The sequence below is a fragment of the Patagioenas fasciata genome, chromosome 20 (genome assembly GCF_037038585.1).
Source record: "Patagioenas fasciata isolate bPatFas1 chromosome 20, bPatFas1.hap1, whole genome shotgun sequence".
NCBI lineage: Eukaryota > Metazoa > Chordata > Aves > Columbiformes > Columbidae > Patagioenas > Patagioenas fasciata.
Genome location: NC_092539.1, coordinates 10379513 through 10395957, shown reverse-complemented (window position 1 = coordinate 10395957; position 16445 = coordinate 10379513). Strand labels below are relative to the sequence as shown.

Genomic DNA, 16445 nt, shown 5'->3' with positions numbered 1-16445 from the left:
CCCCACCGCTCATGCGCGCTGCCCGCCCCCTCCGGCGGCGCATGCGCGGTGCGGCGGGCGCTGGGGGACGCTCAAGGAGAGCGGCGCCGCCATGCCCGGCTCGCTGCAGGTGCCCTCGCTGGAGGAGCTCGATGTGCAGGAGGTGAGTGAGCGCCCCGGGCCCTTCCCTTCCCCGCGGGGCAGCGCCGGGCCCGGCCGCCCCCATTGCCGCTGTGCCCCCGCTGCAGGTGACGGTCAGCTCGGCCGTGCTGAAGGCCGCCGCGCACCACTACGGCTCGCAGTGCGACCGGCCCAACAAGGAGTTCATGCTGTGCCGCTGGGAGGAGAAGGACCCGCGGCGGTGCCTGCGGGAGGGGCGGCAGGTCAACCAGTGCGCCCTCGACTTCTTCAGGTGAGCGGGACCCCGCTGCCCCCCGAGCGGCTCCACCCGGGGCCGGTCCGGGCTCTCCCGGGGCCGGTCCGGGCTCTCCCGGGGCCGGTCCGGGCTCTCCCGGTGCACGGCGCCCTTCTCGGGGTTTGTTATTCCAGCGCTGACAGTCACTCGTTTTAATTTAAAATGCTGCCATCACGACCTTCAAACTCTTTATTGTTGCTTTTCTAACTCTTAGGGGTGGAGGCCTTGTGCATTGTGTTTTATTTGTTTATGTGTGAATCTATTTCTCTGGTGTCTGCTCCAGAAGTGTGTTGTCCTGGGTTTTGGTTGGGTTGGCAGGGGCTGGTGGAGAGTTTTGCTGCTTCTCCACCTGGAGACTGTGTTACAAATACCAGGAAACCCACCCAAGCTTTGCCCCATCTGCCCTCGCTGTTTCACATTACTGTGAAACCTTGATTGAATGCACCGTTTGCCTCTTCTGACCAAAACTGTAGACCCAGGGTGTGTGCCAGCATCATGTTCTTAAGTCTCTACTAAAAGGCGTAGTTTAATTAGCTCAGAGCCTGTCCACTTCTGGTATAGCAGCTATCAGTCAGAAACTTGTGTTCTAAACACATTTTCTTGAGCTTGAGAGGTCAAATTAATTTGGAAACATTAGAACATCATATAATGTACACTAAATTATTTTGCAAAGCAAGGATCTCATAGGGAGAAGCTGTGTGCATCAACCTAGCAAGAATACCTTCCACACATTGGCCATTACTCTCTCTACTTGTACCTACAATGATACAAATTTTACAGTATTGGTATCGAGTTCTGTTTATGACACATACTGACTTCTCTGAGACTTTAAATGTTCCTGGGACCTTAAAACTACAAAAAACACCTTATCACAAGTTGAGGTTTGAATGAGTAAGAGAGAAAATCATTAAAATTGTAACATTTGCTAACAACTTTGTTTCTGTGATCTCTTACAGGAAGATTAAGACACACTGTGCGGAGCCGTTTACCGAGTACTGGACGTGCATCGACTATACCAACTTGCAGGAGCTCCGTCGGTGCCGAAAACAGCAGGCGGTGTTTGATAACTGCGTGCTGGAGAAGTTGGGTTGGGTGAGACCTGATCTGGGAGACCTCTCTAAGGTAACTTCACACCTTCCTGGTGGGAAAGTCGGGTTCTTCTCTCCCTTCTTATGGACATTTCATCCAGACCAGGTTGCAAACTTCTCCCAGCCAGAAGGTGATTAATGAACTCAACACGGGACACTTGTGGACTTTCTAGAAGTCAAGACTTTGTCAGCATTCTCCAAAAGACCTGTGTTTTTCTTAGACAATGCCTCTTTTTTGCTTTTCCTAGCACAGAGACCTTTCCTTTAGCAGTGAAGTTCACACACATGTGGAACTACTGTTTGGTTAAGAGAGAAATGTCCCTCCTTGCCCCTTTTTTAAGAAGTACTCTGGAGACAGGAGCTTTCATCAGATCAATAATGTGTCCTTAGCGTTGTTTGGTACTTATTGGTAGTTCTTCCTTTCAGTTCGGACTCAATCTGGCTTTTCTATTAAATACTGTGAGGAGTCATATCACTTCTTTTTTGTTTTCAGGTTACAAAAGTGAAGACAGACCGTCCTTTGCCTGAGAATGCCTATCACTCTAGGCCTAGACCAGAGCCGAACCCACCCATTGAAGGAGAGCTGAAGCCGTCTCCGTTTGGCAGCCGGCTCTTTTTCTGGTCCTGGTAAAGTGGGCAGACTGTGCCGTAACCGAAGTGCAAAGACTTATTGCTTGCAAATGTAAATTGTCCAGTATGCGTTGGGTATGAGTTTAATGATTAAAGATCCCCAAACTGTTATATGGCTTAGTAGATTTCTTTAAACATACTCACACATCATAGCAACCAAAAAAAATGTGTTTCCCTGTTTTGCACGGTGCTCTCTGCAGTCATGCAGCCCTTAGGGCCATCTTAACGCTAATGTCAGGTGCTTGATAGTAACTTCCAGGCTTGTCCAAGATTTGTGTTATTGTAGCCTGAGTCTTTGACAACTGCTTCAAACAATCACAAACTGGAGTGAGACTTTGTTTACTGGGTGAGAACACTGTCACTTGGATCAAGGAGACTTTCAGAACAAAGACGTTAATGTTTTCCCTTAGTCTTGCAACTGATAATTGTGTATTTTTTTTTTCCAAGGGACTCCTTTTGTATAGGTGTAACCTAAAATCTGTCTTGGAATGAGGTTTTAGTCTGAATCTGTGGCATTTGCTGGGTACCAGGTCAGTACTGATTCTGACACACAGGTTCTTGTTCCTCATGCAGGTGGGTTAGTTGCTTCCATTAAAAAAAAAAAAAATGTTGGGAGAACACAAGCTACATCATCAGAAAGATCACACTGCGTTTTCAACACCTTCAAGGAAAAATCACCCCATAAAGGATCTTCGTGTCCCATTAAGCTGTGTAAGAAGGTGGCTTGGCTTCTGTCTCAAGGCCCTGACCTGAGGAGTTTGGGGCAGATCCTGCCCGTTGTTTCACTACGGTATTCTTTTTGATAGAGAAGTAAATCAACTTAATGTTTTCTGCAATATCTAAGGGTCATATGTTGCATAGGAAGTAGATCTAGACTTTCTTCCACCCAATAGCAAGAACCTTCTTACAAAGGCTGGAAGAAAAATCAATGAACTTGTTTTCACAAAGCCATATGCAGTTGGTCTTGCAAAGACTTGAGTCGTGCTTTGCTCCTTGAGTAACCTGGCGGTTGTTAGGGTCTGAAGATTTACCATCTTGTTTGGGGTGGGATTAAACCGTAATGGGCTTGGAGCTGCAGCATGTGTTTCTGATCCATGGAGCTAGAGGGCTAATTGTATAACGTTTATCTAAAAATAGCTCCCGCACCACGTGGCTCGCGGGCTCTCACTGCTTTCTGCCTGGGTGTGTTGACTGAGACTCAAAGCAGGTGCTGTGACATACGTGTTGCGTTTTAATGTATGTATCATGTGGTCTTGCCAGCTCCATGTCTAAATCCGTGAGATGGTGCGCACCTTCGCACTCCGTCAGGTCGCTGCCAGCGTTTCGGAGCAGCCGCACATCGCTGAAGAAAAATAGCCTCTTTTCTGCAGAGACTGAAATTAGGACAAGCTCGAGGTCTAATTACATTCAGCTGAGTGAGTGAAATGAGGTTTGGCCGAGTAGAGGATGAATTGTTCTGGGATGTTAACGCGTGTCACATCTGATCCTTTGTTGCTGACCTCCTCCAATAGTTAGGCAACGTCGCAGAAAGACTTTTTGGATATCACTTGCTCTGTTTTGCTAATAACTTACTATTGTCAGCATAATGTATGAAACATTGCACTGCCGAACATCTGCTTTTGAATAAACAGGCATGGGCATTCCAGTAGTCAGCCCCTAATCATAATTAAAGAGTATTTTTCCCATTAAATTGCTTCTGAAGAGAATGACGTGCATAAATAGGGGAGCAATTTTTTTTAAACAGCCTTTTTCGAACCCCACCCTTAAGTTGGCTGGGACTGTAAGGGGGGAAAAAATAGTGATTTATGCTGCAGCCTCAAAGCTTTAAGTTTGTTCGTCTGCTTCATGACAGCTGAATCTACTACCTCTTGGGTCAGAGGTGGTTGATCAGTAACGATGCATTGGCCACGTTTTAAAAGCCAAAATTAACCGTCTGCTCGCCTGGATTCCCACTTCAGTTCCAGGCAGGAGTGGGCCGGTGAATGTACAGAAGAGAACAGGAGAGGACAATGAAGTGCTGAAGTCAAGTAGAATTCAGCTGTGCCGTGAGCACTTCTGTCATTAACCTCTCGTCTTTATCTCTTGGCTGAATCTCTGTGAAAGCGTTGCCAGAGATCTGTTTCCTGGCGCTTTGCACAGTGCCTGTGTGTAGCTATTTCTGTTCAAAATCCTGTGGCTTTACTCAAATGTAGGTGCCCCCTTTGGAGCTGTAATGTTTTCTTGGAAACCTTAGAACAAGTGAATGTCAAGACTGAGTAAAGACCATAAAAGTATTTTTGAGGAATGTATCTTGACGTTTTTTTGGCAGATGGAGAGCAGACATGGGCAGATTCAACGCAGATATTTCACTGGCGATATGAGAAGTGTTATTTGTGATGTTGTAGGCTCTCAGCTCTGCCAGAGCTTCTAATCACATGTGTTGAATTAACAAAGTTTTGAGGCGGTGTCATTGTAACTTCCCACACCACGGGTTAGATTGGGCAGAACCTGCTCTGTTCTTTCACATTACGGATGGGAAGAGTGCAATCCCAGTGTGGTTTCTAATCCAGGTGCGGTGGGAGTGTGCATTCCTGGGGCGGCAGAGCCGTGTGGCACCAGCACGACAGCATCCTCCTCCCACACATCGGGCGGTTTGGTGGGTCCTGCTCTCAAGGGCTCTGCTCGGTGCCCGAGGTGACAGCTGGAGACGGTGCATGATCAGCCAAAAAGGCCTGGAGACCCAGAGCGAGTCCCGCTCAGCTCGCAGCCGCCACATCCAAGCGAGTGGGGGGACGCAATTGGTTTTATTTAGCTCTCTTGCCAGTTTCATGATCCGTGTCATTATCCGTATTCTCATCCAAGCTGAAAAAGACACTTCCAGAAGTCGTTTCAGGTGGAACGAGCCTTTCAAGCAGTTGCAAGCTGAGACTGGCTGAGGCAAAAACCATCCGTGTACTTCTCTCCCTCTGCCTTCAATTGCACCATGGCTCTAGAATGGATAAATAAGGTAATTCCCTCCCCCCCCCCCCCCATAAGAAAAACCTGCATCTTTATACCAAGGATTCATAATTTTAAAGAAACTTTACCTTCAGAACAAAGACACTCCTATAAAGCCAGAGAAGAAATTTGGAGCTCAGGATAACTTTGCAAAATCCTTTTGAGAGCTTTGCTGTGCGCTCTTGGACTAGGAGCGGTTTGAAAGCAGAACCCATACGGATATAAACAGCAGATTTAAGACTCCCTCTTGTGGCTGCATTGGGCCGATCTTGGGCGTCTCTGTGAAGATTTTGCCATCATGAAAGTCCTGAGGCCACTTTAGTATTGCAAAGAGAAACTTGATGAGGTCTTTTGTCTCTGCTACCAAATTCACTTGAACGATGAGTTTTCCTACGTGTGAAAATTCCTGAATTCAGAATGAAGTGAGAGGAGGAAGAAAATGTTTTGAAAACCTTCTGATCACCTCAATCGCATTTGATATGACTCAAGGAAATTAAGGCAGAGCCGAAGTAGCTGGAGGTGGTTGGGAAATCCCAGTGCAGGTTATGTTTGCTCCTCTGAACCCAGAAAGGGGGAGTCCCTGGTGCAGCAGAGAACAGGAGGGTTCTGAAACTGCAGGGCCAGTGCTCACGGCGTGATGGGCAAACGCGGCAAGCAGGTAAATTGCAACATTTAACTTCGTGTAAAAACACGTTCTTTCTTTCTATTAGGAATAGACATGACTTTACCGAATGGTCTCAATAATGCAACCTTGCCTTTCTGTTAATAGTTTTGTGGTTTTTCATGTGAGCCCTTCTAGCCGGGGACTTGATCCGAGTCTGTTCCAAGACAGCTTCTGCACAGTCCAGCATGGTACAAATAGTACCTGGGCAAAAGGAGAAGATCTGAGAAAATACAGAACAGCCAAGTAGAAGCAAAAAGCCTGTAGCGTTATTTTGGGTGCTAGGGCGGTAACTCAGCGCAGCGAGCACAAGCGCCTGCTGGAAGGGGGTGGCTCCCAGAGCCCGAGGGCAGCAGCGCAGCTCGCCCGGCGGTGCAGGGGCTGTTCCTGGTTTTGGTTTCTCTCTGTTTCAACAACAAGTTTCTCCACTTCCCTACACGTGTTGCAAACCCTTGCGCCAACCTAAGGCACGCGCGGGTTCCTCCTGTGCATGACGTCCTTGGTGAGGGCGGTGACGAGGAGCCGCGTCCCCTGTGCCCCGAACCTGCCCGGCTGCCCAGAGCTGCCCCAGGGGCAGAAACCGCTGGGACATGAAGAGCCACGCTGTGCCTGGGAATAAGGGCTCAAAGAAAAGAAACGAGAGCATTTAATAAGGTAAAAGCTCTTCTATCTCACCTGCATCCCAAGCATCTCCCTGTTGCTGCTGCCCTTGCTGTCTGTGAAATAGCTCGGATCAAGTTTATCTGCATTTGTCTGTGGCAGATGCCTGAACAAAAGGATTCCAACCTGCGTGTTCCTGTGCTCGTGGCTGGGCTGGCAAATGCAGATGGTTCAAGTGAGCGTTTTGTTCACGCTGTGTTCTGCAGCACAAAATGGTGAACAGCTTTTGCTGTTTTGATAGGGTTTAAATTAATTTCTTCTTTCTCACCAGGGGAAATGAAGGCTGGGAAGAACGGCCATGCCTGTTGCTTTGTGAAGCTCGGCTTTGGCTCCAATTCTGGCACCAAGAATGGAAATAAAATATGGGGAAGGGGAGCTTTATAAAAGAGCTATGGGTCTGCTCCCAAGTTGATAGGTTAAGCCATACAAAACACTGACTCCGAGGCATTGCTCTAATATTTGTAAAATCAGCATGGCAGCTCTGTTAAGGGCTATGAGTCACTCTGAGGGTGGTTCAGCTTTTTATAAGTCATAGCACAGCCTTCTGCTTCCATGCAAACGGGAGTGAGAATTTTAATGGAGCCAGAATTACCCCTTTGGTTGGAGCACCGTCTGACCTCTGCTTTGTTCTCGCTGCCTCCCATTTACAGCTGCGTGGGGAGTGGAACCTGACCCATCTTTGTCTGGGAGAAAAGGACGGGCCGGAGCCCTTAAACGTGAATCACATCGATTGTAACCATTGTTCCCCCAGTCCCCAGCCGCCCCTGCTCCCGCGCTGCCCGGTGCTGCTGCGGGATGCTCAGGTGTGGCCCGACTCGGCCGCGGTTCTCAGGAAGGCGCTGACAGCGGCGCTGAGCCGGCCGTGTGCGCGGCGGGAGGCTCTGCGTGTCCCCAGCTCGTGGCCAGCCCGCGGCCAGGCCAAACAGAGGAAGGTGAGGGTCAGCGGCACAGAGCTCTGCCCAAGACTCAGGAAGCACATTTTGGCAGAGGAAAGAAATACAATGCAAGCAGGGAGGGAAACTCAGCTTCCATCCAACCCCCTCCAAGAAGCTCTTGGCTCCCTACAGCTGCTGGAGTCGTACTATCAGTTATTGGGCTCTTTATTGTTACAGGCTTTCGTGTGTTTGTTTTCTGTCTTTTGCACCGGTGTGTTGCAGAGGGGAAAGAACGGAGTAAGACGGGAGGGCAGCGCCCGCGCTGGGGGACAGGCAGCCCGGCTTCCCTTTCCTGCCCGGCACTATCTCATTGTGTGGCCTTGGGGCATGTCACCATGTCACTTCCCTCTCTGCCCTGGCTCCTCCGTGCCATGGGCCGGTTCCACCCAAATGAGCACTCTCTGCTTGTTTACTCCTCTTTGTCCTTGTAAAATGCCCTGGAGGAGTCTTGGGGGAAGCTCTGCATGGCGAGGGCGGGCACAGACCCATGGCCCAGGGGAGCTGAAGCCAAGAGAAGCGTTGCGGCCGTCGCCCTCCCCTCCTGGCTCACACCAGCAGCTCCCTGTTGATTGAAACACTTTCCCCTACTGACTCTGCCCATCCTGCCCTCTAAGCAGGGAGGGCAGATGGAGATCCCACTGCCTGAGGGAGGAGAGGTGAGAAGTGTCACACCGAGCAGCCCGGACAGGGTATTTCCCAGTTCTGAACACCACATGTGGTGTGTGGAAACAGCTGCGTACAGGGAACAGAGAGCAAGGCAGGGGTTACAGGAGCAAAAGTCCCCAAAACACATGTAGCAGCAGTGCTTGTCCTTGCAAACCCCGCTCTGCTCCCCGTCATCACTTGCTTGGAGCCTTTGTTTCTTCCAACCATGAGTGAAACCAGTCGTGGGATGTTGTGTTCAGGGCATGACATAATCTGAGTCTGGGACTCCACTGGAGGAATCCTTTTGAAGATTTACTAGTCTGGCTAATTACAATAAAACAGCAAAGGTGCTGCACTCTAAATCATTCACAGTTAGTAAGTGGGGGTTTCTGCTTTCTTGTGCTTTTTGCTAGGAAACAAACCAGACCGATTCTGGGGCCGTCGGTGGCCTTTTCTGTGAGGAAGGGGGTCTGTCAGAGGCGTGCTGATGTTTTCACGACGCCACTGTCATCTCTGTGCCGCTGACAGCAGATGGGTTGATGAAAAGTCAAGTCCCTTCCTTGCTCCTTTCTCTGTATGTTGCCTTGCTGCATGTCTTTAAGCTCGAGCAGTGACAATAGCCAGCAGGATTCAGTTGCTGTTTGTTGACATTTTCACTCTCTGATGCGCATCCCCACGTTACCCTGTGGAGTTCGGCTCCTGTCAGCTGCAGAGGGATGGTTTGAGGACAGGCAGCGTTAGCTGGAAATGCCCCTTCCACCCTCAATCCCTCTAAAAATGCCTATTTTAACAATAAACTTAAAATCTGCATTTGAATATCTACTTCCATATGTAGTCCCACTTAGCTGCTATTGTCCTTAAAATATGTATTTGCTATCCATTCCAGCATCTTTATCGTATTTTCGAGAGGATGTGTCGTTACATCTCATCTGTAGTAAGTCCCTGGTGTCTCATTCTCTGCCGTGGGCAGGTTCTCTGCTCCCTCTCAGTGTTCCAGCAAACCTGCCCCTGCGCTGCCCTCTCGTCTCCCGGTGGTTTGCTCCTGCCCAGCAGCTGGGGTGACCCGGGCTGGTGTCGCAGCGATGGCTTTAGCATCCACAGGTCGCAGGTGTGAAATTCTGTGTGCTTATATAGAAGCTGTGAGGAGTGAAATGTATAGAAGTGGGAAATGGATGAGAGAGGGTTCTGGGCAAAGCTGGTGGGTGGAGGTGGCAGAATGACACCCGCGGGACTGCAAAGCCACCGAGAACCTCTGTAACTTCAAGCCCTGCCCTGGGGTTTCTTTCAGCCATCACAGACCAACTGCCCCATGGATCTAAGGGGAGAAGAGCCAAGCCCCACAGGTGCTGCTGGACCCCCATGTCCACCTGTCTCCAACATTTCCAGAGCACCAGCAGCTCCCGAGGAGCAACCAGAGCTACCGGGTCCTGGCGCTGGGCCGAGCGGTCGGTGGGACGGGCGACTGGGCCCTGGTGCAGCACGCAAAGTGCTGTCGGAACAAAACTGAATTGAAGTGATTCTTTTCCTCTCCCCTCTCCATTTACTATAAAACATGGTCCTTAATAGTGCTGAAGTGTTCTACGTATTTTAAATAAACATGAGTGGATTTGAGCCCGGGAGGACATGAAAGAATGCGACATTTGCGGGGCACCGGCCGGCACACATGTCAGCAATTTGGCTGCCTTGTGTACTTTGGCTTTTAAAAAAGCATTTAAAAGTAAACAAATGAAGGAAAATCTGGCAGCTGGATTTCCAAGTAAATTGCTTTCAGCTGATATACCCTGATTCCAGCTTGCTTGGGTAGTATCAAGCCATACATATCCAGCGAGAAGAGTGAGCGGCCGAGGAGAGTGGAGGCGGGAGGGAGAACAAAAGCAGGGAAGTTCTGTGGATTTAATTCTTCCATTTCCTTCCTTTGCACTAAACACTCCCTGCCTGTCGCTGCCCTCGTGTCAGACAGGCAGGTTAGTGCTTCAGACAGCAAACCGTGCTCCATCTTCTCCCGGCCCTGGTTCTGATGGGCTCTGTCTCCCTTACATCTTGGGATGGGACGGGATGGGATGGGATGGGATGGGATGGGATGGGATGGGATGGGATGGGATGGGAGTAGCAGCAATGGGACAGCGTTAGCTGGCAAAGAGCTGAGCCTTGAGCTGCTCCATCAAACCCTCATCCCAACCACTGCCCCATCCCATGGTCCCAGCCCCCGCGGACCAGCAGGACGGATCTGTCCCCCGTGGGGTCCGTGCAGGCGGGGGCTGGGGTGCTGCTCCCTGGGGGCATCACCCCCCGCCGGCTGAGGGAAGCGGAGCTGGAAACGGGAGAGATAACAGAGTCATTATGGGGGCGCAGGCTGCGGTGAGGCCCCGCTCCTCCGGATGGGCCTGGTGCGTCCCTCGAAGGAGGAGACTCAGCAAATGCTGACAGATAATGACGAGGTCTCAGGCTGGACAAAGAGGGGAGGTTGCTGAGGTCACGCTTTGGTGCAGCTTTGAGCTCCTTCTGCTTTGACTTGCGTTTCCTCAAGTTTACAGAACCTTCTGCAGGTTGGTTCAATGCAAAGGGCAGAGGAAGCTGGTGGGTCTTAAATCTGGCAGCGTGGGGCTGGGGCAGGGCTGCTCCCAGCCCTCCGGCAGAGCTGGCGAGCACGGAAAATGTGAGCGGTGGGCGCTGTGAGCTCAGGGCGAGGGCAGCAGCCGCCGAGTGTCCCCTGGGGGCTGCCCGCAGTGACAGCAGCTCCTGGTGCACGGGGCTGCGGGGGCGCGAAGCTGCAGCCCCTGCAGAGCCCACGGGCCAAGCGGAGCACGGAAGGCCCTGAGCTGCTCTCGGCCGGAGGGATCTGCTGTGCCTGCCAGCACAGGGAGCCACGGCGTTTGAGAGTCTTCGGGAACCGGGGCTGTGCTGCATGCGGCGCCGCACTGGCAGGGAGCTGCCACGCTGCCCCTCCAGCACCCACGAGCTGGGGCGGGAGGCAGCAGAGGGGCCGGTGTCCCTGAGCAGTGCTCAGCTCCCTGCACCTCGCTGCGGGATCCAACTCTGCTCCCCAGGCACGTCCATGGCTGCGGACACGGCTCTGTGTGATGCACCGGGCAAGGGAGCAAGCACTGAGAATGACCCGCTCTCGTGGCTTTTCTGCTCCATGTACCTCGCCAAAGGAGCTCCCTGTCCTGGCTCAGGACTCAACCTCTTGGTTCCCGGCAGCGCGGAGGTGCTGCCAGCTGTAACTTGCGAGGCAAAACCTCCTGGGTAAGCAATGCAGAAGGCAGCGGGGGCTCAGCCAGCGCCCTCGGCACACGCGGCTGCGATCGGAGCCAGCGAGGCTGGCTGTGCCCGCGCTCCGGCATGGCGCTCATTATCCCTTGGCACAGGAGGCCCCTGGCACTGCTGCGGGGAGCTGGCAGAGCCCACACGCACCTGCCAGCACCAACGAGCTCACCGGCAATTTCTTGGCTCTCATTAGTGTGATGGAAAGTCATTTTCTGCGTTCTTTCCCCTCTGCCATGCACATGGGCTCCAGCACCACGCTCTGGCCAGCAGCAGGGTCTCCTCCATGCTGGGAATGATCACCCCACAGCTCCTTTGGCTCCAAAACTCAGTGCCCAGGCCGGGGATCTGGGGCGGACAGGGGGCTGGGGGCTTTCCCCACACTGGGGGGACACAGAGGACTTGCTCTGCATTGGGGAGCAGCCATGGGTACGAGGTGGGCAACGCCGCAGGCCTCCTTTGGCAGGATGGAAACAGCTCCGCAGAGAAGACAGTTGCTCTGGATGTCCCTGTGATTAACGGGAAGAATATGTAAATGTATATGGCCGTTGCCATGGCTACAGCAGGAATCCTGGGTGGTGCTGGGGAAGGCAGAGCCCCCGGCCCAGCCCGGGTCAGGATTTGCATTCCTGGCACAGCAGCGCCCGTGCACCCCCTGCACCCCCTGCACCCCCTGCACCCCGCAGCGCTGGCCGGGGAGCAGCTGGGCTGTGCCTGCCCCACTGCCACCACCACATCCTGCAGCCATGGGGCACTGCAGCCCCTCGCCAGCATGGGTGCACCCCCAGCCGGGTCACGGGGTCCCCAGGGAGAAAACACCCCCATGGGAGGGATGGCCCTCCGGTCCCACAGTCACTTTTTGTCCCACAACAGCAGAAAGCCGGGTGCAACCAGGAGATGGGTGGGGATGCCCAGTGTGCCCAGGACCCTCCCACTGCAGGTGCCCCAAAGCTCAGGACCACCCAGCCCACCTCCCAGCAGGCCAGCAGCTCATTTTTGGCTGATCCTATAAAGCTGGGAGGGAAAAGGGGTTTCACCTGCATGGACCTTCCCTCCCTGCCTGGGGGTCTGGTGAGTGCTGCGGGTTTGGGGCTACAGGGGGTGGGTTGTGCTGTGGGTCAGGCTGTGTCACTGACTGTGCCACTGATGTGTCACTCACCAGTGTGGCTGTCATGAGCCTGTGTCTGTTGGTGGCATCATGAGCTGCTGGCAGGTGCTTGTCTCATGTGAGCCCTGTCCCCAGGGACGTGCTAGGTGGCTGCAGCCAGAGGGGGAGGTTGAAACCTACTGGTGTTTGAACACTCAAAACCAATGAGTTCCTGGTTACCTGTTGTCTGCACATCTCCTTCCACCTGCAGGATGTGCAAAGGGGCCTTAAAACTCTGTGAAAGGAACCAGTTACTCCTACAAACTGAGAACCACAGGAGGGATGAGAACTGAGCCCGTACCTGGTGTAACTCGTGCTGTAGATGGTGTTGCCGGACTGTGGTCCTGCTGATGGGGGTTGCTCAGAGACAGGTTTTGTGCTGAAAGCATTCGGTTTTGTGTTTATTCTCAAGCTATTTTGCAAACCTGACTTGAAGCAAGACCGTGGGCTGCTGCTCCTGACAGACACAGTGAGGGCGGGCAGGGACCCACGGTGCCCGCTCTGCCCACGCTGTCCCCACGCCAGCTCTGGGGACCCCTGGTCCTGCACCCCTCTCCTTGTTCAGCCCCAGGTTTCTCAGCCGTTTCCAATGGCCAGGCTCTCTGTCTGCTATTTCCTTATAATTTAAGAGCCTTCCTCACATTAATCTTTTTATTTTTATTTTGACAAATGTATGTTTCCAGGAAGTTGCTGAGGTCAAAGCAGCATCTGTTGCTCGTTATTTTGGGGGATGCAGAGGGTCTTTGTGAGGGTTTCCAAAGCAACAAGGAATTAAGTGGTTTGTAAAGCGGAGAGCAGGAATGAGGAGCGGGCTGGGGCTTCCTGAGAGGCGGCTGAAGATGCTGATGAAAATCAGATCAGCTCGGCTCTGTTTTCTTGGAAACTTGATCTATTTTTCTTGTACGACTGTCAGCCTGACTCCCGTATTTCATGTGCTTGGCCACGGCAAGCTCTGTGTTTTGGCGCTGGGATTAGTGTGGCCCCGGTTGGACACGGGCTCTGTGGGATGGGAACAGAGCGGAGCGTTTGGCAGCAGCAGTGCAGGTCCCTGGGGTGGCTCTGGATGGGAACACGGGCCGATACCCCCAGGACAGGCACCAGCTCCTGTCCCTCCGCCCCACGGATGTCCCTCATCCACCAAACCCGCACCACAAATTGCCCAGCACGTCCCACGGGGCAGCCGTGGCGAAAGCTGCATTTTCTTTCAAAACAACCCGAGGAGGGTCCGGTGCCAAGGCGAGGGCTGCGAGGAGCCCAGGAGATTTATCGCTGAGGAAATACTTTCTCCAGCGAGGGCTGACGGCCGCAGCAGGAACAATGGGAGATTCGCAACGTGAACAAAGCTGATTTTGTTCTTCTTTTTATCAATGCGTTTTCCTTGCGGATCCTCCCTTCCTGGAAGTTGGAGATGTAGCTTCCCCGGCGCGCCGGCCGTGTAATCAGCAGGAATGGCCGTATCCTGGCTGGGAAGCGAGCTGTGAAACGCTGTCGCCCGCCGTGATTTATGAGCCCGTGGCAGCGGCCAGCGGCAGGGGACAAGGTGCCAGGGCGCGTGCAATATCCACGTATTCTTTCTCCTCCTTGTCAGGTCCCTGGGGAGCCGCAAAAGGAAGTTAATGGATTAGACACACACGTTCCACTTGATTTTTATTTTTTTATTGCCGTGTCTTTCCAAACGCCTTTAGCAGACGCGTGAGCACAATGGGGTCAGGCAGCAGCGTCCCGGCCGGGCGGGCAGCGGGGAGCAGCCTGCCTGGAAAGGTCAATATGGAGAGTGTTTGCTCAGGGATGTGGGGACAGGCTGTCCTGAGCAGGCAGCATCCTCCCCCGCTGGGGGGGCTCGCAGGGGCCGTGCTCAGCCCCGTCTCATCGCCGCGATGGGCAGAGTGAAGGTGATTCCAGCTCCTCTGCACCCGGTGCCGACTGACAACCCTGGGGCACCGCAGCACCTTCCCGCGGGGACATCGGTACCCGCCGGCGGCAGCCGGTGCTGAGCAGGGCTCTGGCTGTGCCCGGAGCTGTAACATCCTTGCCAGGGTGTGCAAGTGGCTCCCGGGCCCGTGCTCCTGCCATGTCACATTATGCAATCCGCACCCGATCCCAGGAATATGAAATAATTATTCCAAGTGATCAGATTTTAATTATGCAACACAGAGGATGATTATTGTACACCAAATTGGTGCCGAGTGCTTAGTTATGTATATGCCAAATTTAGTCTATACTATTATACCCAGTGGGTGGCCATAGACAATCAGGAAGTAATTAGTTTTGCTGGAGGTTGTTCGGCTGCCTGGGTCGCTGTGCTGTCTGGGGAGCGTCTTGCTGCGCTCTGTGAATACCGCGGGCTCGGAGTTCAATACCGTCTTTTTGTGACGAGCTAATAAGCTGTCTGCATGGCGGCCTGTAATTAGCGCTGTCGATATTCATTTGGAAATGGAGACCGCACTGAGCGGCTCCGCCGACGGCGCTTCCCTTTGTCGAGGCTCCCGGCTGGTCCCTCGTTGCTGCCGAGGAGCGGTGGTGGGCGCAGAGGGATGGGGATGCGCTCGGTTGTGTGTGACACCCTGGGGTCCCCACCGAGGAGAGCGCCCAGCACTGAGGGGCTGAGCCCCAGGGACCCAAACCTGCCCCACGCCCACCCCTGTGCCAGCCAGGCTGTGCACCTTGTGTGGAGCTGCTGTCAACCCCAGGCATGGCATGGGGTCCCCCAGTGCCCTGTCCTTGAGATGGGGACATGCAGGGGCTTTGGCCGGGGTGGCCGTCGCCTCCCCAGTGCCGTGGGCTGCTCTTGGGCATCACTGGGCAGTGCGTGGCTGCACCTTTCCAGTCGCCTGATCCTGCGGGGTTCACGCTCATCTCTTGGGGTCTCACATGCAGAACTGTGTGGCCTGGGGCTACCTTGGCTGGGAGGTCACCGGGGTATCTCCCCCGGGGGTATCTCCCCCCGGGATGCTGTTTGCAGCCGGTCAGTGTTGTGAGGCACCGGGAACCGGCCGCCTCTGCCGGAACAGCCTGGATGTGCCAGGCGGGAATTGTCTGAAGTACAGAGCAACTTTTACCTCTGTTACACAAAGGAAACTTTCCTCCTCTTTTTGTCGGGGATGCTCACTCCATTGAGATGATTGGCATACTGGAGAGCTGAGAAACTAAATTGTTTATACACTAATGAATAGAAGCTTGATTGCAAGATCCTGTTTGGAAAATTATAGTGCTGAATTGAAGCCGTACAATTACATCCAAAATGCTGCATATTCATTTCATCTGCTTTGCATAGAGATTAACAAGCGAGCCCTAAAGCAGACTCTGAAATTAAAGCTAACACCAGATTTAGTCACAGGTTACAAACTAAATGGCATTGTTTGATGGATATGAATCTTTACCACCTGCCTGCCTGATGATTGCTAGCAGCTTACCAGACAGCAGAGGAAAAAGTTTCTTCCCATGAAGGAAGCATAATAAGATGCTGGGCTGGAAGTGCTCCCCCTGCATAGGCAGCCCCCCCAGGCAGATGTCTGCAGTGGGCCTGGGGAAGGGCTCCTTGCTGCTGGCTCCGTGGGGCTGGAGGCTGCACCCGCCCCGGGGAGGGACAGAGGTGCCCTGAGACCCCTGTGGGGGTCCTGAGTCCCTCCAACCCACAGCTGGTCTGGGTGCCCCGTCCTGCATGGAGGGACAATCTCCCAGGGTCCCCATCTGTCCTGGAGCCTCCGTGCTGGATCACCCCTGGGTTCCCTTCCTCACCTCGGAGGGACCAGGGTGCTGCAGAGGTTGGGGGTCTCTCGTCCCAGCCCCTCTGCAGTCCCTGCACCCCTGTCCGGTCCCGCAGCATCGTGCTGTGCCTGTGATCTGCCTCCTCCCCTCGTGGGGCTCCCATCCTGCGTGCTGGGGCCAGGATTTATTTTGGGAGCAGAAATGGGGACAAGAAAGGGCAAAAGGGGTGTATGGGAGCAAGGCCCTGCCTGTCCTGGCGGGGTTGTGCCAGGCAGCAGCATTGGGTGCCACAGGCATAGTGCAGGTGCTGTTTGCGTTGGAAATGGGCCCTGTCTCT

The 16445-nt window shown here is 53.4% G+C and overlaps 1 protein-coding gene across 1 annotated transcript; it reads left to right on the top strand.

The window, feature by feature from the left end:
* The first annotated feature begins 4 nt into the window (after positions 1-4).
* Positions 5-2223, top strand: NDUFA8 (NADH:ubiquinone oxidoreductase subunit A8). Its single transcript, XM_065853951.2, has 4 exons — positions 5-142; positions 228-391; positions 1351-1516; positions 1976-2223. The coding sequence occupies exons 1-4, from the start codon at positions 92-94 to the stop codon at positions 2111-2113; spliced, it is 519 nt and encodes a 172-aa protein (XP_065710023.1). The 5' UTR covers positions 5-91; the 3' UTR covers positions 2114-2223.
* The last annotated feature ends 14222 nt before the right edge of the window (positions 2224-16445 follow it).

Bases quoted from the DNA above. Each gene is read 5' to 3' on its own strand.
- NDUFA8 (XM_065853951.2), top strand. From the start codon at position 92: ATGCCCGGCTCGCTGCAGGTGCCCTCGCTGGAGGAGCTCGATGTGCAG. The intron at 392-1,350 runs GTGAGCGGGACC...GATCTCTTACAG, and splicing joins TGCGCCCTCGACTTCTTCAG to GAAGATTAAGACACACTGTG. The intron at 1,517-1,975 runs GTAACTTCACAC...TTTTGTTTTCAG, and splicing joins ATCTGGGAGACCTCTCTAAG to GTTACAAAAGTGAAGACAGA.